The sequence below is a fragment of the Nannospalax galili genome, unplaced genomic scaffold, assembly GCF_000622305.1.
Source record: "Nannospalax galili isolate Female #2095 unplaced genomic scaffold, S.galili_v1.0 scaffold1467, whole genome shotgun sequence".
NCBI classification, from domain to species: domain Eukaryota; kingdom Metazoa; phylum Chordata; class Mammalia; order Rodentia; family Spalacidae; genus Nannospalax; species Nannospalax galili.
Genome location: NW_008356269.1, coordinates 75,027 through 101,530, shown reverse-complemented (window position 1 = coordinate 101,530; position 26,504 = coordinate 75,027). Strand labels below are relative to the sequence as shown.

The following is a 26,504-nucleotide window of genomic DNA, read 5'->3' as shown; positions in this document are numbered from 1 at the left end:
GATGGCTCAGCAGTTAAGAGCACTGACTGCTTTTGCAGAGGACCTGGGTTCGATTCCCAGCAACCACATGGCAGCTAAGAATCGTCTTCAACTCCAGTTCCAGGGGAATCTGACGCTGTCTTCTGACTTCTGTGGCATTGCATGACACGGGTGCATTCACATACATGCAGGCAATATACTCGTACACATAAAATAAAAATAATAAATGAAATATTTAAAAAAAAGACTCCATGACACAAGGCACCTCCTCCTCAAGGTCATGATAGCACTTACTGCCGACAGCTTTTCTTTACCACAAATCAACAGGACAAGAACAAGGTGCAGTGGAACATTGCTACAGTCTTGGCTAAAGTGGGAAGAACACCTAAGTTAAAACATTTGGAAACACCCTGGACAACACAGTACAATCTAAGTAAAAGTCTCAGGGAAAGTATATATAACAGCAATTCTGTAAGCGAAGAATTCTAGTGTTATGTTCTGTTTACAAACAGATCTCATTTAGATACAGAATTATCTACTCTACATCTACTTATATCTTTTAGAAGAAATATATTATAATTTGGCATTTAAAATTTAAACAACAACAAAACCCAGAAAAACCTTCACTTTGGGCTAGAGGCATGACTGAGTGGTTAAGAGCAATGGCTACTCTAACATAGGACCTAGGTTTGGTTCCCAGCACACACATGGCAGCTAACACCCATCCTTAACTTTCAGTTCCAAGGGTGAGCCAATGCCCTCTTCTGGCCTCCACGGACATCAGGCATGTACATAGGTGCATTTACATACATGCAGGCAAAACACTCACACACATTAAAAAAAAAAATCTACAAACACTCACAATCATTAAAATAAATAAAATCTGCCAGACATGGTGGGGCATGCCTTTAAACCAAGGTAGAGGCAGGGGGATCTTTGCGAGATTGAGGCCAGCCTGGTCTACATAGCAGGTTCTAGGCCAGCTGGGGCTACAGGGAGACTCTGTCTCAAGAAAAGACAAACAGGGGACTGGAAAACGGCTCAGTTGTTAAGAGCACTGGCTGCTCTTACAGGTAACCCAGGTTCAATTTCAAGCACCTACATGGTGGCTAACAACTATTCCTAACTCCAGTTCCAGGGGCTCCGACACCCTCTTCTGATCTCCTCAGGCAGTGTATGACATAGGTGCGCTTAGATACATGCAGGCAATACACTCATACACATTAAAAATATTAAAATATTTTTAAAAACCAAAATAATTAAACAAATTAAAAAAAAATTTTTGGGTCTTTTTGAGACAGGGTCTCCCTGTATCCCCAGCTATCCTTGAACTCAGAGGGATCCACATGTCTGTGCTATTTTCTTTTAAAAAAGAAAATTGTACGCTTCTGTTATGGAAATAGCAATATCCCTCTTTGTCCCTAAAAATACAATGAAAGCCTAGTTTCTTATTACTGGAAGACAGTATCATTTTTGCTTTCATGGTGCTGGACACAGGATCCAGGTATTTAGTATCAGAGGCAAATGCTCTACCACTGAATTCAAAACCTAGCCCTGGCAACTCTGGTCTAAGGTTTGTTGACTATGGGGAGTTACATACACAGAAGCAAATCACACCCTTCAAAGCCTAAGGAATGTTTTGGTGGCTTCTGAAATTCACGTAACTTAATGTCATTGTGAGTATATTTTTCCCTGTCTTAGGAAGGAATGAACATTTAAATAGATAGGTAAAGAGAAGTTTTAAAACTCACTTTTTCTTTGTCCTCCTTGGTTCTCATTCTTTCACCATAAATTAAAAACACATGCTGACCAGGATTATAGCAGCCAGGAGATTGGTCAACCAGCATCAATTGACACCAGCGAAAAAGATCTCGGAGGTTGAATTCCCAGGGTCCTCCTTTTTGTCCCCACTTCTTCTCAACAGTCACTTCATGATCAATCTAGAAGTTAAACATTCTTATTGAGCAACACGTCCTCCTATCAGGCACTGCACTAACTATTGTTAATGTATCGCACATGCATATGGGGATCTGAATGAAAATAGGCTTGATTCAAATGCCTTCCCACATTCCTGACTTCCAAATGCCAGGAATACCCTGTAAGCATTAACACTATTTTCTACAACACAGAAAGGACAAATAACCTTCAAATGAGTAGCTTGCCTTGCACTAGAAACATAGAATTCTGTTTATTTAGCTTGAGAGACTGGTGATTTGGAAGAATCCTATATTGAGAAAATGTTGGTTCAAACACAGCCAGGAAAATACAAGTTGCTACTTACATGGTTATTGAAAGCTACCATTTTCTTAACAATATTTTTGTCAATAGCTGGGAACAAAGTACTGGCAATGAACTCCATGTCAATTACTGTAAGAGGATCAACAAAGACCTATGAAACAAACATAACATGCTATCAATATTTTTCTTCACAAAACACTTCAAAGTAATTATCCTATCATGCTATTTGACATTTTCATTTGATGATAAAAAATAATTGAGATTTAGACATTTCTTACATTAAAGAATTGATTCAGAAGATTGGTTTTTAAGCTTTACTTAGTGCATTAGAGGGGCTCATACAATTTATCTTTTAAATTACATTTGTTTTCAGTAACTTCCTATGAAAATAATCCTAAATGTTTTCAAATTCTAGGTAGTCAATACAAGTATCTTTACAGTTCATTCAACCGTTCAGTATTTTCATAATAAATGTTCTTAAAAATACAAAAAAAAAATCAATCATTAATATCTGGAGGCATTTTCTAACTGCTAAATTAACCAAACTGTGAAAAATATTTGTTAAACAAGCAAGCATGTACATATAGACATTACATGCCTTTGTAAAAAAGAATAAAGGCATAAGAGACCCAAAATGCCAAAGATAGATTGACGGATACTGGATTTTTACTCTTTATGATAGTTTTCTTTCTTACATTTCTTTAATTGAAGTACATTACTTTCATTACAAAATTTGCCTGAATGTATTAATAGATCACACATAAGCACTTGAAATCATTAATGACTAGCCTTCAAATCTGAGTGTAGTGATGAAAGAGGACAATGACCTTATTCTCTTCTAAATGATAATGCACCAAGTTCTCCATGTCACAGAACAAACCAGGATAATGACAAGGAAGGAGGACCATTGAACAGATCATCTCTTACATGCATACTGAACATCCTAATAGCTACTTGCTGGAAGTCTTATCACCTTTAATCTCTATAGTAGCAGGAAATCTTACCTGAGTGAATCTGTTAAGGAAAGACCTGGGCAAGCCCTTCCTCCCGCCTCCTTGTCTAAATGGATTCTGACACCCAAAAATCTTCGTCTTTTCATGCTGAACTTGAAAGCTCATGCCTAACTCTGGCACAAAGATTTCTCCTCGGTGGTCAAAACAAGCATTAAGTCCTTCCAGTACAGACTGAGAAGCCAGGTTAAGCTATTTAAGGAAGAAAGTACATATTTATTTCATTATATATGTTGGTGTGTAACTAGAAAAAAAGACAAGGGAATAATATGCAGCAAAGTAAGGTAGCTTTATTCTGAAGATGGGGAAGCTCAAATAATGTTGATAACTTACTACTTGTTAAGCCAAGAGATAGCTTGATGTGTACTCATTCTATTACTCTTTGTTTCACATATATAGAAAGAAATCTGGGGTGTATGTACTTTTAAAAGATATATGAGTTTGCATATATATATATATATATACGCACGCACATATGTATGTATGTATGTATGTATGTATGTATGGGGGGGCTATTTTTTGAGACAGCATCTCCCTGTAGCCAAACCTGGCCTGGAACATATAGACCAGGCTGGCCTCTATCTTACAGAGATCCACTTGCCTCTGCCTCCAGCCACCAGCCTGACTGTATGTGTACATTTTTAAGTAAGATGAATAGGTATTTACAATGAACTAAAAAAGTTAATCTTCTGAGGTGCAGTGTGGTGGCACATGCCTTTGATCTCAGGGCTCCGAGGCAGAGGCAAGTGGATCTCAGCTCAAGGCCAGCCTGGTCTACACAGTGAGTTCTAGGCCAGCTGGGGATACAGGGAGACCCTGTCTCAAAAAGACCAAAAAAAAAAAAGTTAATCTGAAACATTTAATTCTGTATAATACAATGAACTGACACAGGTGTCTATAAATAACTTAATCAAATACTGAATGAAATCCCAAATGGGTTTCAAAGTCATGATATAAACAGCATAAAGAGAATATACATAATTCAAGTTGACCAACAGTTTTGTAAACAAAAACAGAATAAACAAAAAGAGCTAAACAGAAGCCTTCAGATCTTGAGGTTCAGATCTCAGGGATATGAAATATAGGTGGTTTTTAGATAACCCCTGAAAAAGTCTGCTCAGGGTGGACTTCAGTTTAAAGCTAAAGGTTTCACATTTCTTGGCTACTGAATATTGTGACATTCCCCTCCCCAAAAAATAATCTGGGAAAAAAAGCACCCTTATCTTTGTTATCTCCCCTGAGCATCAGGCAGCAACACAGCGAAGTGAATCTCACAGAACCCTCTGTGTAATGTCTAGATCCAGGCAGAGATCAATCCAGTGAACCTGCCTTCCGCGTCCAGTTTCTTCTGCAGCATGTTCATCACTCTCATCATTTCAGTCTTTTCCTGAACTAACACTGAACATTCCCAAAGACCCAACTCCTTATTTCTAGCTGTCAGACACAAAGACCCAATATTTACCATGTCCCATGATGCGCTTTTAACTCAGACGAGCAATTTATTCAACACACACACACCTCACACTGATCACTTACTGGTTATTTTTGAATATCATTGTGAATATCTATCCCCAGTTCCCCAGTCACCCTAGAGCACTATCAAAACTTGAAGTGATTGACACAATTTGTAAAACAACTCTAAAATGAAGGCAAATACAGCAAGCCTGCCAGAGACTTGACAATAAAAGAACAAACATTGTACATTTTTCTTTGTTAAAAAAAAAAATTCAATCACAAGTAGATCCTCATGAAGGAGTGCCAGTAAATGAAGATAAAGTTGCATTGTCCCCTGGGTTTTTCTTTTGTCTTTTTTTGGGAACAGGGTCTCCCTTTAGCCACAGGCTGGCCTCGAACTCACAGATTCCTGTGCCTCTGCTTCCTGTGCTTGGATCAAAAGCGTGCACCACCAAGTCTGGCTCATACACATACAATAAAAATAATTTTTAATAAAAGCAGCAATTTTTTAATTAAGAAAAATTTTTCATTTAAAAAAAATTTTTTTTTTTAAATAATGTGTATGCGTGTATTGCCTGCTTGTAGGTAAGTGCATATATGTCATGCAGTGTCCTCAGAGGACAGAAGAGGCTGTCGGATCCCCTGGAACTGGAGTTACAGTTGTTAGCTGCCATGTAGGTGCTGGGATTCGAACCTGGGTCTTCTGTAAGAACCACCAGTGTTTTTAACCGCTGACCCATCTCTCCAGCCCCAAAAGAAGCAATTTAAAAGTAGGAGTATTTGTAGATCATAAGTAGAGGGAGGGGCTTTTGTATGTGCATGCTGCCGAGTAACCTTTCTGATTACTAAAAGAAATTATGGAGGATCTTTTCATCAGTTTTGCCTGTGATGGCCATCAAGTCTTTTGATAACACCCAAAAGTTGTGCAACATCTGACTACTTCTCACATGTAATCTCATCAGTATCTGATGCTCACCTCATCCAACACGATCCAATGGCCTGCCTTCAAAGCTGCAAGCAAGGGGCCATCACGCCAGGCAAATTCTCCTCCTTTGCCCCCCTCAACGGGTAGATCTGCTCCAAACAGGTCAGCGATATCCTTTAAGAATGGTAAATCCAACATTACCAAAACAAAAATCAAAAGCAAAGATGAATCAACTGGAACCTAAGGTATTAAATCTGAAATAGTAAAGGCTTGGGTGGACCATATATAACTTTAAAAACTTTTCTTCTTTGCTTTCTTTTTTTGGAAGTGATGGGCCACCTGGCACTCCTTACCAGGAGCCCTAGCATGCCTCAAGAACCTTCACTCACAAGGTAACAAGTACCAATCTCTTAAAGCAGATGTTCATATATTAGCTCTGAACCTGGGCTCTACTTGGAAATTAACTGGTGAGCTTTAGCACAAGCAACAACAAAACAATATTCAGACCTTTATCCTAGACCCCTGTCCATTTGTCATCTCTGACCTATATTTTCAATATTTAAATATTTTACTTATTATTTTCATTTTATGTGCATGAGTGTATTGCTTGCACGTGCAACTATGTTCTGCAAAGTCCACAGATCAGAAGAGGGTGCCTTATCTCCTGGAACTAGAGTTATGAACAGTTGTTAGCTACCAAGAAGGTGCTGGAAACCAAACGCAGGTCTCTGCAAGAAAGCCAGTGCTCTGAACCATTGAGCCATCTCATAAGACTTTTTTTTTTTTTCCTTTTTGGCTTTTTGAGACAAGGTCTCCCTGTAGTCTCAGCTGGCCTGCAACTCGCTATGTAGACCAAGCTGGCTTTGAACTCTGCCTCCTGAGTGCTGGGATTAAAGGCGTGCAGCACCATGCCTGGCTTACATAAGACTTTTTAAGTCATTTTACTTCTACTAAGACTTTTTTTGAGAAAGAAAAAAAAAAAATTAAATACATTATAGCATACTAAATTCCAAGTGAGTAGTTCTTTGCCTAAAGAAAATGAGAATAAAACATCTGAGTAAGAGAGAACACTGCAGGTGTCAGCTAGTAGAGTCTGGAAACAGACTTAGTTTGGATGTTCATTATCTTTATAACCATATAAAACAGCTGTAGTACTGACAGTGATAACCATTTCTTAGCAGGAAACATGATAAATAGATAGACGGATGGATAGATAATTGATGACAGAAAGATAGATGATAGATAGACAGGAAAAGGCAGTATTAACTATCCCCATCCCTATGTGCTTACCGTTTGCTCTGACAAGTTGATTCGAACCAGAGTATTTCCTGAAGCCTTTGCTAATGCTCCCACCAAACTCGTCTTGCCAACACCGGGGGAACCCTCCAGGAGAATGGGTTTATTCAATTTAGTAGCTCTCAAAAGCCTCTGGGCATTCATAGCTGTGGTGCCCGCACTGAGTGCATAGTCTGCAATATTATGCCTATGCAGGACAGGTCCTTAAGTGAAGAAAAGCAAAGTCATATAAGCTGGGCACAATCAAATCCTATGTACTTGTCATCCAAAGAGTTTAAGAATATAGTTAAGAGGCGACCAGTGAAGTACTACCTGTAGTGAAAATGTTTATCCCCATTTCAAAACCCTCCCAAATGGAGATATATAAAATACCTTACAGGACTAGCCAGTAACAACTGTGCCTAGTATAAATTATCCACTTAATACCACATAAACATACAAGTACAGATCTAGTTGTCAATACACACACTTCTCCTGCCATTATACAATTCACCTTTATGAGTAGGTATTTCCCTAACTATCACTACATCTCTGTGTTTCAAGCACTTCCAAATTTTTAGAGGAAGTCTCGGTAGTAAAGAACACTGGCTGTTCTTACAGAGGACCCAGATTCAGTTCCCAGCACTCACACGGAAGCCAACAACTGTAACTGCAGGTCCAGTGATTCCAACACCGTCTTCTGTGGGCATTGCATGCAAGGAGGTACTTACATACACTGAGACAAAACATTTATACACATAATTTTTTTTTAATTTTACAATTTAAAATGCTTTACAAGATGTGCAATCATGCCAAACCCTGTGTTCTAACATCACAAAATTAGTATAATTTTTAAAAAATGTCTAAAATTTTAAGTGTGTAAGTTTTGCCTGCATTTATGTGTGCCACATGTATGCAATGCCCCCAGAGGCCAGAAGAGGAAGGCATATCTTCTGGAACTTGTGTTAAGTATTGGTGTTAGCTACCATGTGGGTGCTAGGAACTGAATGTGGATCCTCTGCAAGAGCATACACTGCTCTTAACCACTGAGCCATCTCTGTAGCCCCTAAAGTAAGTATTTGGCAGAGGCAAATTAGAAGAACCCAGGCTTAGATGTCAACACATTGTCTCTTAGACTTTATTTCCCACTTAACCATTTACTCATCCATCTACTCACTCTATGATAGCTGGGTTACATGGCAGATGCCAGTGACAGGAAGATGAAGGAAAAAAACACCCACTCTCAGGAGTTAACAAATCCATTTTTATAAAAAGCAACAAGATTTATATTTAAGATATACGAAAAAAGGCCCCTGTATGGGCTTGTGGAGTTCAGATTGTTACTATAGAAAAAATAATAATGAGTTTCACACACAAGACTAAGTCACAATTTAAGTACTTTTATGATCTATGGGAAGGGAATAATCAATTCATTTAAAATCATTCTTACCTCTTGGTATAAAAAATGGGTGAATTCCCCAAAGGTTATCTATACCAATAAATTCTTTGGCCTTGAGTCTATCATAAATCTTCAATTCATTTCTCTGACATTCTGTTAGTCGAACTACTTTGGAAAGTTTCTTTATTAGGAATTTCAGACATTCTTCTCGAGCCAACAGGGCCGTACCAAACCCGGAGGAAGTTACCCCTATGAGGGAGCATTAGTACATCAGAGAGCAGCAACACCATGTCCATGATATTCACAGGAGGTCTAGTAGGGCCCCAGTAGAATCACAGCCTAAATATAGCTTCCAGTGGAAGCAGTCCTGAGGAAAGAGGAAGAACCAAGAGATTCTCCCCAGTTTATGCACTGTCAATGTAGCAGCTTGCTCAGGAAGTACTGCAGCCACACAATAAAAAACAGATCTGGAGACAGTACATAGCATGATTTATCAATTTGGTTTAGAATTTTAATCTTCATGGCTGAAAAACCAGAACTTAACTCATGAATATAAGCAAAATTAAACTAAGAATTCTTAGCATTAACTAAAATGCCACTTGTGCTATAAAAATTATCTAGCACTTCAGGGGCAAGGTCATTTTTAATAGCTACAGTTCTGTAATCATCTCATCACTTTCCTTTCATTTTTTAAAATTTCCTTCTTTATTGTGTACATGTGTGGGAGGAGGGGGTGATAGCACACCTACCTCCATACCACATGGGTTCTTGGGACCAAACTCAAGGTCATCAGGTGTAGCAGATGCCTTTACCATACACTGAGCCATCCAACTGGCTCAGTTTACCATTAAGTCTACTTTTGAAAACATCTACCCTTTTCAAAGAATAGGCACAAAAGGAGCTACGATGAGTGCTGGAAACATTCCCCCTCTATCCTGCCAAGCCTACTGTCCCCAACAGACAACATACCAGAACCTATTCCATCTACATATACGAGGCATGCAGCATGGACAAAAGACGTCACAGTGGAGATGGTCTCTAGCCTTTTCACAGCAGCTTCCTCCGTCATTGCGTTCATGAAGTTAACCCAAGACAGGATATCTCTGATACTGACCACACACTTTTGTCCAAACTCCTGGTGGGTCAGCCAGTCAATGAAATCCAGCATCACCTCAGCTATGTCAACACCTAAGACAGGAACGAAAGTATTTGTTTTCTATAAGATATCCTTAAAAAGAAGTTTAGAATATGAGGCTCACAAATGGCAAGGGGGCAGGGTCTATGTGTCCTAGCTTATATGAAAAATTCTATGAATGCTTATCAAGTCTTTTTTTCTCCAAGGATAGAAATCTGTAATTTTTATAACCAAGTGGTTCATGAGGAGTATTCTATTCCTGTTTAAAAAACAATAAAGACAAACAAAACCCACTGAGAAGAGCCTAAGAAGCTGCCATGAAAACTACACATAGAAAAAAAGTACGTTAAGTGGGTCAGAAATGGTATATGGCAAGAGGACAACTTTAAGTTTGAAGCTAGCCTATGTTATACAGAGTTCTAGGCCAGATTAGATGGTAATACTGTATCATGAAGGACAAAACAAAACCAAAAACTATCATTTAGTTACTGTTCAGACACACTATGAAGTTGTATCACGATAACACTGTGAAACATACTAGATTTGCATTCACCAGATCGTATGAATAAACCAATCTGCTGCAGTGCACTGTGTTACTAGACTATTATGTTTCATAGGTTAGGTCTGTTAAATACATTTCCAATTTATGTAATACCATTGAAGTGGAGAGCATCTATCTGTATTATATTCACCATAATGGGTAATGCCACCTTGCAGTGACATTTAATTTAGTTCTTTCATTTATTTGTGTGAACATTTCAAATCTACATACTATTACATTCAGCAAATGGGGGATCCCTAAATTTTGTTTCATAAAATAGCTGTGAACAAAGAAAACCTAAATACAACAAAAATTTTAATGTCAATAAAATTTAAAGAACATAACATATAAAACATCTGAAATGAACAGTAAATATTTATTTAAAAGTGTAAACACTACAGAATGCTTTTTGTTTTGAGACATGGTTTCACTATATAGCCCAGGCTGGCTTTAAATTTGCACTTTCTACCTCCCAAGTACTAAGATTACAGGAATATAGCACTTAATCCTGGCTTCCAAAGAATGTTTACACAGAAAAAGGACAAGGAGAAAGAACCAACACTGCCACAGTTTAAAGTAGACTACATATCAGCCTTCAATGCTAGGAATTGGTTAGGTACCCCCACCCCCCCTGCAGAAAAAAACAGGAAAGAAAACCTTTTTGCATACCTCTCTACCTCACAAAATGCAGCTTTTATAACATCTACCAATTTAGAGCCAAAGACAAGAAGTTGATTCAGAGCTGAGAATAAGAAAGAAGTTAATTCAGATCTGAGAACAAAAAGGGAAACTAGGCCATAGCTTTCAATTAGTATCTAGACAACTAGACTTCTGGTCTAGGCAGAAGCACAGCACTGACAGAACACAGAAAACCCCAGAAGAGAAAGCAGAGGGCCCAGGACCAGCAGCCTAGAGCCACAGAGCTAGCCTTAGAGGAAGAGCAGCATGTTTAACAAAAGACCTTCATAGCTTCATAACCTGACAAATTCCTCAACTCTTCACCAAGGCTCAGCTTCATGTTTTCTGATATATGTGTATGATCTACATACATACGTAGGTACCTACGTATGTATGTAGCTGGAGGACAGGATTCAGGGGTCAGCACTAAAATACAGAGTCCAAGAGTCCTTTCTGTGGCCACCCTTACAGTGATGAATGAAGATCAAATGTCCTACAAAATATTCTTTCAATTCCATCTGAATACTCAGGACCTTGGCTTAGAATGTCTGAATCTTACCCCTGTCTTAGACATTTCTGAAGTTTAAGATGGTCACTAAGCTCATGATGTGAAACCTTTGCTACTAACCTATGATTCCACATTCATGCAGCACTGAGTTACCTGCTCAAAAACATTAGGAGTAGAATTTCACGAAGGATGTTAAGCTAGTACAGTGCAAACCAGTCTTGTGGGTGAGGAATATGCTAGCAAAGTCCAGGTGCAACAGGCTGAAGGTTTTTTATAATAAAAATGAAAAATTTGGCCAGGCACGGTGGCGCACACCTTTGATCCCAGCACTTAGGAGGCAGATAGGCAGGTGGATCTCTGTGAGTTGGAGGCCAGCCTGGTCTACAAAGCAAGTTCCAGGCCAGCTGGAGGTACAGGGAGACCCTGTCTCAAAAAACAAAAGAAAACAAACAAAAAAATCCTAAAATGGTGGCGCATGCCTTTTATCTTAACACTTGGGAGGCAGAGGCAGGAGGATCTTCATGAGTTCGAGGCCAGCCTGGGTCTACACAGTGAGTTCCAGGACAGCTGGGGCTACAAGGAGATGCTATCTCAAAAACACCAAAAAAAAAAAAAAAAAAAAAAACAAAAAAAAAAAAAAAAAAAAAAAAATTCAATAGTCAAAGATTCATTTATGACAACTTAAGAAGTAAAGCTTAGATCTCATAAACAGTTGCTAGAATGATAATAATATGAAGAAAACAGCTGGAAAAACAGCTCCAAACCCAAGGACTGGAAGTTGGCTCCCTAGTCCCCACATAAATGCCAGGTGGGCATGGTAGTCTATAATTCCGGCCTCAAAAGGCAAAGACCGGAGACTTCCTAAAGCAAGCTGGCTAGCAAGATGAAACAAACTTTGCTCTGGATTTGACTGAGAAACCCTTTGTAGATGAATAAGGTAGAAGGGAAACTGAAGATGATTCTTGGGATCAACATCAGGCCTCCAAATACATATATACATACATACATGTCCACACACATACAAAACATGAATAAACACACATGCAAATGGGAAAAAATACAGTATTAAAAGATACTTTCTGGGGTTGGGGATTTAGCTCAGTGGTAGAGCACTTGCCTAGCAAGCGCAAGGCCCTGGGTTCAGTCCTCAGCTCCAGGGAAAGAGAAAAAAGAAAGAAAAAGACAAAATAAAAGATACTTTCAGATGCTAGAGATGGCTCAGTGGATACGAACACTGGCTGCTCTTGCAGAGAATCCAGGTTTGAGTCCCAGAACCCACATGGCAGCTAACAACTTTCTGTTACTCCAGCTCCAGGGATCTGATGCCCTTTTCTTGCTCGTGAGGGCATTGCATGCACCATGGCTCAATTACATGCATGCAGGCAAAATACTCAAAAATATAAAATAGGCAAATGCTGTATTTTTCTTTTTTTAAAAAAAAAATTTTTTATTATTTTCATTTTATGTGTATGTGTGTATTGCCTGCATGTAGGTAAGTGCACCCAGGTTGTGCAATACCCATGGAGGACAGAAGAGGCTGTTGGATCCCCTGGAACTGGAGTTATGGACAGTTGTTAGTTGCCATGTGGGTTCTGGGATTCGAACTCGGGTCTTCTGAAAAAACAACCAGTGTTTTTAACTGCTGAACCATCTCTCCAGCCCCGCAAATGCTGTATTTTTCACACTTTTCCCCCCTTTTTGGTCTCATTCGTTTTATAACATGTTGACTACACATACAGCTACTATCCAATGACTGACTCATCACTTCATCATTTCCAATCCCCCGTCCAACCACCACCACCACCTGCAAACTCACCTTTATGACCTATTCTGCCCAGAGACAATCCAGGACGAAGATTGCGATTTATTATTTGAATTAAATCTTCACGCCTTGTGCTTTGAGGGCACCATATTTCTGTAAATCGGTTTCTTAAAGCAGGAGACAGCTGTAAGGAACACAATTCTAATGTGAATTTAAAACTAATGAAACTAAAAAACAGGTCCTTTGAAAAGACTGTTAGCATTAATTCAGCACACACTAGATGCCTCATTTATTACCTCTGCTAGTAGGTACAGTTTACTGAAGGCCTGGCTCCTCACAGATGTCACAGCGTTAATCTCCATAGATACTCCCCCACATGCTGCCATTATCTGTTCTCTTTACAGATGTTGTACACAGCTTCAAGGCCTCACAGAGTAAGTGGTACAAACACTGAGATTCTAGCAGCAGTTGAAACTCTTGCCCTTGAACAAAGGCTCTTCCTTTTACTTTACCTTTACTTCCTATTCAGTTATACAAACAACCATCTTCCCATAGAAAAGTGCTGTCTGGAGTAGAAGGAAAAACCTTCATGTATATAGCACAAAGCAAGAAATGATAAAGAGCTATATGCCTCACTTCTCACATAACACATACTGTTCAGCTCTTCTAGTATTACAGCTTTTGCTGTCAACCTACATTCTATTCCCCTTATCAAATCCAGTGAACCTCTGACTACAAGGGTTTGCAGTGCCACAGGTTTAGTTACTGTTTGTCATCCATTCCTTCTTTTTTTTTTTGTAAAGTAATCATCCATTTGGTCTACCACTGGAGAGCCAGAACAATGCCTGCTCACAGGAACAGTTCACTAAACACATAGTAAATTCATGTTATACACACCACCCCTCTAAATGATCAATGCCTCTGGCAACTCAGGATCTTATCTGGCTCCACGTAAGAGATGGTCAGCTTGTCTTAAGTGTAAGCTACCCTGATGGACAAGTTGACACTAACAACCTTAAAACCAGATCTCAAAAGTAAAGTGATATTATTTCCTCTTATGCTACCATGGTCACATTTTAGGCATCCAACAATTATCAAGAATCTTAACTGCCTTTATTAAAGACCAATTCTTGTTTCTTCTTATCATTCCTGACATATTACCTATTACCATACTACCCTAAATAGACTGGGATCAGGCACATAATGCTGCCTTTTTCACTTTTTCATGGAATGGCTTCATGAGCTTTCTGAAAGCCACAGGGTTGTTGGCACCTGATGGATTCTGAGCACAACCTTCTGAAGAGAAGAAAATTTACCAACAACTTGATACAACCCACACAACCTGTAAGAGAATAAACATGCTCTATTCACAAAACTATGTGGCCCACATTTGTAGCAATCCCCTTGTCTTGGCCTCCTATGTGCTGTCATTACAGACATACACTACCATGTCTAACCTCACCTATGACATCTGATACTGCGAAATTGCTCATAAAACCACTCTAGCACTTAACTGAGGTTCTACCCGGGCATGGTGGCCCATGCTTGTAATCCTAGAGGCTGAGGCAGTAGTTTAATCATGTGCTCAAGACCAGCCTGGTTATAGACAGTCTGTCTCAAACATGAATGACTAAAACAAAGAAACACACATACACACAATGGGGGGGTGGGGAGGGCCACACACACAGGAAACAACAAAGCATAAATCAGAATAAGTTTCAAGCTCAGCAAGAGAAATGGAACAATGGCTAGCAAGTGACAGTAATTCATGACATTTTTGGCACATACACAGAGTGAAATGCCAAATACAGAACTGTCTGAGGTTTTTCTGTATTACATAATGATTACCAATGTCTTTTATGGATTTTTACCTATTACTCAATTCCTCAGTTGTTACCCACCATACAATTCACATGTATTATACATACTATGTTAATGGGTGTCAATAAGCTGAGGTAAAAAACTAGAAAGAAATGATGCTTCAGGAAGATGGTTTTACCTCTTTTTTTCCAAAGTCGCCCCCAGGGTTCATGGTTGCTAAGATACGAAAATTTTTTCCAGCAGTCAATAGCTCTACTTCACTATCTCTATCTTCTGGGCTGCCTTTCTCAGCTAATACCAGAGACCTTTCCACTTCAAGGACACTGATGGAAAAAAATTGGAAAAGATGAGAAAAGGAATGCATTCTATTTCATGAATTTGAACATTTTTTAAAAGAAAACCATGTCCTCTGTGGAGTTACCAATTTAATGGTGTCCTATTACACAGTACAACTCAAGTGTTCCAATTGCCATGTAATACACACACACAGCCCTTTTAAGGACAAGGTCTCATTATAGAGCCAAGCTTAGGCTGGTCTAGAGCTCTTGATCATCCTGCCTCAGCCAAGTGCTGAGATTAGAGGTATGTACCCACTATAGCCATCAGGAACACCGTTCTTTTTTCACAACAAGTTTGTTCATTTATTTAGTTAGTTGTGTGTATGTGCCTCAGTGTGTAGGTGTAGGTATGCACAGACCACAACACACAGGAAAAGGTCACAGGACAACTTTTACAGTCTGTTCTCTCCTTCTGCCATGAGGGTTCTAGGGATCAAACATAGGGTATCAGACAAATTTTTGATCAAGAGAAAAAGAACTCCATTCTGTACACTGTTTTACTAATACACCTGTCTTGACAATGAGTATCTCAAATTCAACAGTTCACAATTATTTATAATACCTCAAAAGTAGATAAAACTAAAATATCATCAAATAGTAAAGGAGTAAACAAAAAGTAATTTATCCAATGTTGTTAGGAATACAAAACAATATACACTGTGATGTGACAAAGACATATACTGTGAAACGGATGACGATCAAAACAGTAACACAGAGCTACGCAGGTATAATGGCTCGTGCTGGTATTCCCAACACTCTGGGCTAAGGCAAGAGGAGTGGTGCTAGACAGAGGTCATCTGGGCTATAAAGGGACTTCCAAATCTTCTTGGGTTACATAATGACACCCTGTATCAATAAAGCAGGCTGGGAGAGAGCTCAATTGGTACAGTGCTTGTTGGCCAGAGAATGTAATCAAAGGGATGAGCTCCAGGTTCCATAAGAGACTCTATCTAAATAAGTAAAGTGGAGAACAATTGAGGAAGATACCCAATGTTAGCCTCTGAACTCCACACACATGAATACAAACACATAACACAAAACATTAATACCAAAAGTGAGAGAATAAGCTGGTTGTGGTGGCACATGCCTTAAATCCTAGCTCTCAGAAGGCAGAGGCAGGCAAAACTCTGTGAGAACAAGGGTATTCTGGTCTGTCTAGCAAGTTCCAGGCCAGCTGGGGCTACAGGGAAATCTGGTCTCAAAAGGACCCTTCCACATCCACCCACCCCAAAGTGAGAGAATAAAGTCAAATTTGTATTGAAAAGTTAAATTCCTGGAGCAGGGGTAAAATCCAGAAATTAATTGTATGTACAGGAGAGATCTTACTACATATAAACTGGATTGTGGTACCTGAAAATCTCATTAAATTTTACAAATATACCAGGTACATTTTATGATATAAAGACTTCAATAAAAAGGAAAACTAGGTATCACAATATCAAGAGTAATACTGATCTGATGTTGTGCAAATACCTTATATAGTACCTAATCTAGGATTATAACATTTTGTTTAAAAATTTCAGAATAAGAGTAAACATATAATTTACCTGAAAAAAAATCATTTTCACTCAAATTCATTTGTTTTGGTTCTATCACCCCACAGCCTTGTTTCTGGTTCTTGAAAGAAAAAACGGACCAAGGCCGGGTGTGTTGGTATATACCTTTAGTCCCAGCACTCAAGAGGCAGAGGCATGATGATCTCTGAGTTCCGGGCCACCTGAGGCAACAGGGAGACTCCCTGTCTCAAAGAAAAAAACAGCAGCCTGAAGTGCCAAAAGGAAGAGTCACTCTAAGTTTTCCATAATTTCCTATGTACCAAAAAGTATCATCATTATTATTTAAACAACTGAATTATAGATAAAAACAAGGCCAATAAAAACATCAATAAGGGAAAGCCTCTCATCCATGTTACCTATTCAGTCTTTCCAGTACAGAGTCATCAGCCAAGGAGATCTCATCCATGAGGAAAAAGCTGTCCTCCTTGACGGCCAGAACCAGAGGCCCGTCATGCCACTCAAAGAGTCTTGTGTCCAATTCTTCCTGTAATTTAGAAAAGTGGAGGGGGAATTACAGAGAAGGTGGCTACACAAGAAAATATACAAATATCTAGATGGTGCCTGCTGAGGTGAAATATGCATTCTTTAAAAAGCAAAGGTCTGAGAAAGAAAAAAAAAAAAACCTATGAAGCAGGATCTTGTTAAGGCCCCTTGTAGACCAGCAAAATATGCATAAATACCTAAATCTGAACTTGGATCTACAAATCCCACCATAAACAAAATTCAACAGCAACATGAACATAGCAAACTACAGTTCTATTAATAAGTATACCAATATTTATTACAAAACAAACCTTGTCATTTAGCTTCTGTCTCACTGGCCTTAACCCTCCCAGGAAGTCGGATGTCTCCATGTTTAAGTGGCAGTTGACTGAGTATAGTGTCTGATTTGCCAAGGCTGCAAACATCTGGCAGACTGTAGTTTTCCCACATCTATTAAAAATACACCAGAATAAGAAGGAGCATGTGTTCCAACTATATAATCACAAACATAATATCAGCAAAAGGGCCATGTTGAGAAGCTCATTACAGTAGCAGATGGCGCAAGCTGTCTGCAACTCAGGTTCACAGTGTCCTTCTGTAGAACAACAGAGCTCTGCCATATCCCTAAGGGAGCTATCCACTATACAAATTCCATTCTTTTAGTCTACAATCACCAAGGAGAGGAAGAGATATAATCCTTACAAATTCAAAGAAACACTAAAATACTTATTCTTCTTCACTATCTACTGAATGAGTCGAACTTTAAAAGACTTGGAGGGAAGGAGGAGTGGGGAGGGGAAGGGAGAAAAAAGAAGAAGAGAAATTAAAAACACTTCCACAAGGCCTTCAGAGGTAACTCAAGCAATCCTATGGAACTGAACTAAAACTTCTCAATGAACTCTTCCTAAAGAACTTTACCCAGTGTCTCCAACCAGCAGCACTGGTTCACCAAATTCCAATGCCCTTCCCACTAGCACTGCCAATCTCCGCATGCCTTCAGTCCATACGATATGGTTGAACTTAGACTCCAATGGATTTGTCTGGGTAGATGATTTACCTATACAAGGCAGAAAAAATACTGTAGGTTCTAGTAAGCATAACCTGATTCATATTCCTCAGGCGTTCTGATTTACTCACCCAGTAACTTCAGGACATTTTCTTTGGAGAAAAGAGACTGAGGACATAATTTTTTCTTGAAATGTTTTTCAAGGACTTCTTGAATCACATCAACTTCCTCCTGCTTCCTGACTCGGCCTGCTAGAAGCATAAAACCTGAGTATTGGAAAAAAGGGAATAATTAAGTATCCGTAGAAATATCAAAGAACGTTGAGAACATGAAGCAAGAGCAATTTTCATAATTTTTTGGTGGAGAGGGATCTAAAGAACCACAGCCTAAGACAAATAATCCAAATGCCCAAATTATAAGACAAATTATTGTTTATCTCCATATAATGGGTTGCAAAATATTAAAAAAAAAAAAAAACCAAAGGATTTAGTCCTGATGTACATAATAGCGTGAATGAAGATGTCAGAAGCCCAAGAACATACACTGTAGGATCCCATCCAATCAAGCTCAAACACAAGACAGAATCAGTAACTTTCGACAAGTCAGATGTGGTTACGTCCACATAAAAGATAAAAGAAGTTAGACATGGTAGTATAAGGCTGTAATCCACTGAAGAGTGAGGCAGATTATAAATTTAAGGCCAGCATAGGCTACAAAATAAGTCCCAGTCTATGTGGACTGCTTAATGAGACAACCCTCAAACACAAACACACACACACACACACACAAACACACACACACACAAAGAATAATAAATAAAAGAAACCTGAGATTTAGAAATACTCTAAATGTAGGCAGAGCCTGTAACTTACATGGATATATACATAAATATGTAAAAATGCTTGATCAGCTTCCTATTTCAACAGAAAAGCATAAGAAAATGTGTTGTCTGTTTGTCCATGTCACTGGCCTCAGACTTGTGATCTTACTGCCTCAACCTTCCAAGTGCTAGTACTAAAGGAATGTACCATTACACCCAGTCCTTTATCTTTCTTTTTTCCAAGAAAGAAAATAAAAAGGTGACACATTTCACCGGCAGAATGGATGTTCAACATACACAAGGCCCTGGGTTTCAAGAAGTGATTTAAAGAAAGCTCTGCTAGTAAAAGTGTGCGCATGCATGCATGCACGCACGCACGCACTCACTCACTCATTCACGTACTCACTCAGTCTCTGACCATTTGGGCCTACAGACAGATGCCCCAAATAGTAAAAGCAGGAAAAAGCCTAGCACCTCTGCCTTCAATGTGCATTTTTTTGTCTGAGTAAAATTTAACTTTGACTGAGATGCCCGCTTACCTCTATATATAAACATGTCCATCATTTGAGGAACATTCATCTAAAAGTTGTGAACCTCACCCTTCTAGCATCAAGGAAAAGATAATTAAGGTATTAATTAAGGTATCTGTGGCATAACCACAGATTGCCACCTTCCGCCTTTAACTGCTGTTGTTCATAGAAGTCTTCAGCCATTGCTTTAGGCTTAAAAGCCTAACACCACCTTGCCCTCCTGCCTTGACCTTTCTCTGAGTCACCCTCTCCTACAATCTACTTTATATTTAAGGAGCAACAGTTCTGATGGATTAACATTATATGACAAGATTCAAAACTATTCCCAGGCAACAGAGACTAGGGCTGTGTGTGGTCAACTCTGAGAAAATGACCATCCAGGCTATGGGCTAACCAAAATTATTTGACTATATCTACTTTCCCTCCCTTTCTCTTTTTAGCTCTTTGAAGCCAGGACTGAAGACTGTAGGTTTTGTCCTTCTGAACCATACTCCCCCAGCCCCCACCAGGTCTTCCTAATATGGCTAGATTGAATATATTTCTGCTTTGCTATTTTTTCCACTAACATGTCTGGAGGTGAGTGGATGGAACTGACAGACTAGAGCAACCCTCTGCCTCAAATTGGGATCTTACCCCATGACTCTAGTAATAACAGGTTTACTCTCCAAGAAACCTACCACCTTCTTGCCAGAAAAAGAGAGAAAACTCTCACGGGTCGATTTTATTTATGCTCCTTATTGTAAAAGAGCCTCATTAATGACTCTCTGCTGTTTTGCAAATCACAAGTACAAAATGCTTCTTGTTGTATTCACAGCAAATAACATAAATTTTTATTACAAATTAAACAATAATGACCAGTGTTTACACTATCTCTGGTTACCACACCGAAGGCAAATGGCCCACAAACTGTCAATCTCCAGCTCCTAAAGAGCTATGCTATATCCTGACTTCACATGTAGCCACTTGAAACAAAGAAGTAAAACCCATAGCAGTGTGGGTATAATGGTTCATGCCTATAATCCCAACATTTATAGGCTAGGGCAAAAGGATCTTGAGTTCCAGAATAGGCAATTAGAAAGAAAGACCCTGCCTAAAAACAAGAAAAGAAAAACCTTGGGAATCACAAATACCTGTTAGAATTGAAAGGCTTACAATAAGAGTATTACGGGTCTGAGTAGTTTCTGGAACATGTAGGGAAAGGAATGCATCAAGCACATTTGGGCAGGATTAACACATGACACCTGGTATAACTGTATACATTAAAATATACCATCATTAGCCGGACGTGGTGGTGCATGCCTTTAATCCCAGCACTCGGGAGGCAGAGGCAGGCAGATCTCTGCGAGTTCAAGACCAGCCTGGTGTACATAGTGAGTTCCAGGACAGCTGGGGCTACAGGGAGTATACATAGTGAGTTCCAGGACAGCTGGGGCTACAGGGAGACCCTGTCTAAAAAAAAAAAAAAAAAAAAAAAAAAAAAAAAAATACATACCATCATTGGCTAAATGTTGTAGCCAATCATAGTCCTTTTCAGTCTGTGCAGCTAATCTGTATCTTTCAGCCCATCGGAACAGATCTCGAAGGGTGATGAAGCCCTGTTTTCCAGCAAACACCGAAGAACTTCTACGGTAGGACTATTAAAGTATAAAAACAAACGAACTGTTTATCACATTGAATAGACAGCATACATGTTTAAAAGTACTAATAAATTTAAAGTCTCATTAAAATGTTTTTATTCTAATAAGATTAAACTCAGAAATGCAAACGTTCTACAACTATGTAAAGAGAAATGTTCAAAATGAAGTGTAAATAAAAGTAATAAACAATGAGATCCCATACCATACAAGAAAAGAGACTAAATCAGCAAATTGGTGTCAAAGATAAAAACTCTTATGGAAACCAACTACTTTGTAACTACAACACAAATTTATACCATTGTTCTTGGTTTTCCACCATAACTAGGCATTAAGACCTTGCTGCTGAAGACACAGCATACTTTGGTTGCGAGACAGAGAAATTACACTGAACTGACCTGGAAATTTCCTTACTACTTACTGATTAGCCTTCACAGTGCGGAATGGTATTATGCATGATGCTTTTGGAGGGTCGGGGGAGGGAGGGTGGAAGTGGATCATCAATGGACTTAGCCAGTAGTTGACTAGAAATGCTACAATAAATACTGACCGGCCTGACAAGACGTGCCCACTGGTGCAGTAGGAACATGGAGATTCTGGGGGTAACTAACTGCTTTCTGATATGGATCTGAGGTCTGCTCAATAAGGGAGAAGTCTCATGTATGGCACTGTAAACTTGTTTAAAACTCCATGGCTGGGGAGATGATAGGCCCTGGTGAGGGAGAGTTAACCAAACACATGTGTTGTCAAATTGCTTTCTAAATATATTTTTTTTAACCCATAGATTAGTACTGCTCTCAGCATTGATCACAGAAGCTTCTTTTCGTAGGTTTGTGTATTGAATGCTCAGTGAACACTGGAGAAGGGAACAGAAAGAATCCTACAGGCAGAGGATAGGGAGAAGTGCTATGAAATGCTGTCTTCTGGACATGGCATGGTCATTAATGGCTACTGAGGAAGTGGGAGTAGTTTTTCTTCAAGACTGTGACCACTGGATAGGCTGCCCATGCTCACACAGTCAGAACTAAATTAGACTCACTGGGTCAATTAAAAAGAAAATAGACAACAAGGACAACATAGAGGTATAAGGGGCAAATGTCGGGGAGATCCGGGGTGGGAAGAGGCAGATGTAATAAAATGTGTGTGAATATATGTGCTATGTATGTGTGATATGCATGAAACTGTCAAAGAATGAACGCAAAATATTTCTTAAAAGATAAAAGCCAGGTGTGGTGGCACATCCCTTGAATCCTGGTACTTGGGGGGCAGAGACAGGCAGATCTCTGTGAGATCAAGCCAGCTTGGTCTAATAGCCAGTTCTAAGCCAGCTGTGTTATAAGAAGACACTGTCTCAAAAAAAAAAAAAAAAGATTAAGAAACTAGTCCCCAATGGAACCAGAAGGCCATGAGTATTAATAGCTTTCTAGAACCTAATTTAAATAATTCCTGATAAAGAACACCTCTAACTATAATATACACTATCTTTAAGAAAACAACCTTATGGGTTGGTAGATCGCTTCACAAGTGTGTGCAAATTTGGAGTCCATCCCCAGCATCGTGGGGAAAATCAACTATAGTTTTGCAGTTAACAAGCAAGAACCACAATAAAAAGGTCTTTGTGTCCAGACAAGCTTCCAAAGCTGGTTCTCTCCTCCTGCTGTAAATTCTAGAAATCTAACTCTGGTGGTCAGGTATGCAATACAAGTATCACCTTGCATTATCTTTATTATAAAGTTTAAAGCCAGGCACAGTTGCCTGTGCTACTCAAGGAGCTAAGAGGGTCATGAGTCTCAAAATAATAAAAGGAAAAAAAGAAAGTAGCTTGCCTTTGCCAAAAATTGCAAAACAAATCACAAATAAAGCACCGAAAGACCCCAAATAAGGAAATAACAAATGCAATAACTATCACTAAAAAAAAATCTAAGATAATACAAGTGTTGCTTTTAGAAAGAACCTAAAACAGGAGCTAGAGACACAGATTAATAGTTCAGAGATTGCCTAGCAAGCACAAGGCTCTGGGTTCAATCCCTAGATGGTGAAAATAACAAGAAAAAAGATGTTAACATAATGCATTTTAGAAACAAGACTCCCCACCAGCCAAAAAAGAGCTTTACTCTGTAAAAATAATAGTTTCTACCCAAAGGAAAAACCAAATTTTCCTAACAACTCTGATCAATACGCCCCATTTAAATCTCAATTCAGTGATGAGGACATGAAATACCTGAAGGTCCAACATAACTCTAACCAATCTACTGCAATAGGAAGGTGGCAAACTGCACCGCTTGTGCAAAATTGTTTCCAACTCAGAACTGGGCAGTTCATCAAAATGCAGTTCTATAAATCGATTCCTGAAGGCTCTAGAAAGCACCTAGGAAATACACAGAAAAAAAGGAATGTTAATCTGATTTCTAAAATAGAGACTTTGCTGTTCACCACAAAAATAGAAACCCTTTGAGAGGCCAAAAAGTCTCATTTCTAATAAGGAATTTACCATTTCATACAATAATTTATAGAAGATGGGGGCAAATCTACATACCTTTCTGCCTCCATAAAGCCCTGGAGGATTTTGGGTAGCAAAAAGCCTGAACCGAGGGTGTGCTTTCACAACTTCCTGTGTTTCTGTTATGAGCAATTCACGGTTATCATCTAACAGTCTGTTTAGTGCCTCTAACACATCAGTGGGTGCCAAATTTAATTCATCTAACACAATCCAGTAGCCCTTTCTCATAGCATCAATAAGAACACCTATGAGAAAATGAATGCTGAGAATTGGTAAAGGTATATAAATCATTCAGTATCTTAAAATATGTACATTCAACCAACAAACCCTAGATTATCATTAATTTGCAGCAAATTACTCTAGTAGTTAGTCTTGAGCCCCAAATAACCCCCAAAGGAGAGGCAGGGCTAATAAATACTTCCCCTTCAACTTGTTGAATCTTCTCTTTGCAGTCTAATTTCATTAATCACCCAATTCTCCTACCTATTCCCAACTTCCTTCTCCCTTTTACCTATTTTTTAAATCTCTAAAAGATTGTTTGTTTTCTTCAAACTGGCTGAAAAGATTAGTGGGAATCCCAGGAAAGCTAGTACTTGGGCATTACCCTTTAATCAGCTACTAGGGACAACACAAAGCAGCCATTACAGTACTGTTCCTGTGCCTCAATTAGAAAGGGTTACGAGTATCACTTTTAGAATGGGTCTAGGGGCTAGAAGCTGGCTCAGCAGTTAAGAGCATTGGCTGCTCTTGCAGAAGACCTGGGTTTGAATCCCAGCACCCACATGGCGGCCGGCTAACAAACTTCAATAACTCCAGTTCCAAGGAATCCAACGCTCTCTTCTGGCCCCGAGGGCAATGTGCAACACAGGTGCATTTGCATAAATGCAGGCATAACATTTGTACTCGTTAAATAGAGAAATTTTTTTTAAAAAGCCAGGTATGGTGGCACACACCTCTAGACCCAGCACTGGGGAGGCAGAGGCAGCTGTATCTCTGTGAGATGAAGGCCAGCCTGGTCTACATATGAAGTGCCAGGACAGCTGGGACTACAGGGAGACCCTGTCTCAAAAAGACAGAAATCCGCACCCACATAATGGAGGATTAACACTACCTTCATTGAAGACAAGCTTCCCAGAGGGGCTGGACGTGTAACAACCAATGTACTCTTGAATATCTGTGTGTTCATGATTGTTGATACGCACACAGTGGTTGCCAGTAGCTGCGGCCAGCCACCTTATCAGACTTGTTTTACCAACTGATGTCTCTCCTTGAATCAGCACTGGATAAGTTCTGTAAAAGATGAGCCAATAAAGCAATTTTAAAAAGAAAAGGAGAGCCGCAATAAACACAAAACTCAAAAACTGACAGTGGCAAAAAAATTTAAAAAAAAAAGGGAAAGTATCATTAACGTTATACTCAAAAAACACCTTTATGATACCTGTGCATTGAGAAGGGTCTGTGTAAACACTGCTCCTCAAAAATTACTATGGAGAGCAATTCCAACCTCTGGCACTACTTGTAATAAAAAGGGGAACTGTTAACTCACTTAACTAACAAATACAAAAAGTATTTATCAGCAAAATAACAAGGTAATTTTACCTTAAAAAAAAAAAATGTGTATGGATGTCTGTATGAGTGTATGGTAGGGCATCATATGCCCTGAAACTGGAGTTCCAGGCTGTCGAGAGCCAAATACATGTGGGTATTGGGAACCAACTCAACTTCTCTGGAAGAGCAGCAAACACTTAACCACTCAGTCATCTCTCCAACCCAAAAAGCAATTGTAAAAAGAGTTAAGAATCTATGTCCATTATCAGTCTCACCAAAAATATAGCTATTATGCAAGAAGAAATATCAGTCCTAATTTTAGGAAGTAATGATTCCATTGGCCAATGAATACCACTAAAGGAAGACTACAATAAGAAGTAGGACCCTTCTTGCAGAAACTTTACAGCAGCAGGAATAAAAACCCCACATACCCTGAAGAGACGACTCGGACTATATCTCTCAGGTTGAGCTTAACAGAAGAGGTCAGAACATAGGTCTCATCTATTGTAGGCTCCTTGTCTCCCACTGAAATCCAGTAGCCTTCAACCTGGATAAGGCGGCCTCCTTTGGGTTCTGGAATAGGCTAAAGGACAGATGACTTTGAAATATGACCCTCAGTCTTATGACAAATTTGGCATTCTTCCAGAAAGAGGAGTAGGAAAAAAGTAGTTATCAAGAATGCTGCCTTGTTCCAGGTGCTTTCAACATAAAACCAATGAGCAAAATATGAACACAACACTACTTTCAAGAATGGGAGCAAAATGTTATCACAATACTAGCTCTAAAACTGGATGAAGAGTAGGTAGGTGTAGAGAAAAACTACAGATCAAAATAATCTCAAATATTGAATGATTCATCTCTTCAAATGTTAACTGATTATTTTTATCAAAATAAGTATTTCATATCTACCATAGTCCTCAAAATTAGGTCATTATTGTAGTGAGTTAACACGTTTTATATTATTACATTCTGGTTGTAATAATTCTAAAGGACACAAAACTGACCCTCCCAAGACATTAATCCTTTATGAGTAACGTAGTCAATGGCATACTCTTTCCAAGATAAAAGTGTTAAGCTGGGAATGGTGGCACATGCCTTTAACACCAGGCAGAAGTAGGTGGATCTCTATGAGATCAAGGCCAGTTGGGGCTATAGGGAGACCTTGTTCCAAAAAACAAAGCATTGAATCCTCAATAACTTCAAATCCTAATGAGTAAACAAGCAACATGTAAACAACCCAGGTGGCAAAACCGTTTCTCAGATTTTCAGTTACATGCTATTTTGTAATGTCCTATTGTTCTCAAATGGGTGTTGCTTATAACAGTATTCTTGCCCCCAGCCCCCAAAGCCTAACGATTAGACA

General features: G+C 39.1%; 1 protein-coding gene across 1 annotated transcript in view; it reads right to left on the bottom strand.

Annotated features, from left to right (window-relative positions):
* The window catches only part of Mdn1 (midasin AAA ATPase 1), a 167,478-nt gene that overhangs the window by 76,722 nt on the left and 64,252 nt on the right, over window positions 1-26,504 (bottom strand). Inside the window, exons 23-40 of the mRNA XM_008854517.3 lie at window positions 25,573-25,724; window positions 24,705-24,883; window positions 23,630-23,838; window positions 23,315-23,461; window positions 20,952-21,093; window positions 18,241-18,375; window positions 18,022-18,160; window positions 17,415-17,553; window positions 16,977-17,104; window positions 14,905-15,049; window positions 12,960-13,089; window positions 9,251-9,469; window positions 8,333-8,530; window positions 6,898-7,106; window positions 5,659-5,781; window positions 3,222-3,419; window positions 2,261-2,368; window positions 1,731-1,919 (exon numbers count right to left, since the gene is read on the bottom strand). Of these exons, the coding sequence (XP_008852739.1) occupies window positions 1,731-1,919; window positions 2,261-2,368; window positions 3,222-3,419; window positions 5,659-5,781; window positions 6,898-7,106; window positions 8,333-8,530; window positions 9,251-9,469; window positions 12,960-13,089; window positions 14,905-15,049; window positions 16,977-17,104; window positions 17,415-17,553; window positions 18,022-18,160; window positions 18,241-18,375; window positions 20,952-21,093; window positions 23,315-23,461; window positions 23,630-23,838; window positions 24,705-24,883; window positions 25,573-25,724 (2,889 nt within the window). The remainder of the gene's footprint in view (window positions 1-1,730; window positions 1,920-2,260; window positions 2,369-3,221; window positions 3,420-5,658; window positions 5,782-6,897; window positions 7,107-8,332; window positions 8,531-9,250; window positions 9,470-12,959; window positions 13,090-14,904; window positions 15,050-16,976; window positions 17,105-17,414; window positions 17,554-18,021; window positions 18,161-18,240; window positions 18,376-20,951; window positions 21,094-23,314; window positions 23,462-23,629; window positions 23,839-24,704; window positions 24,884-25,572; window positions 25,725-26,504) is intronic.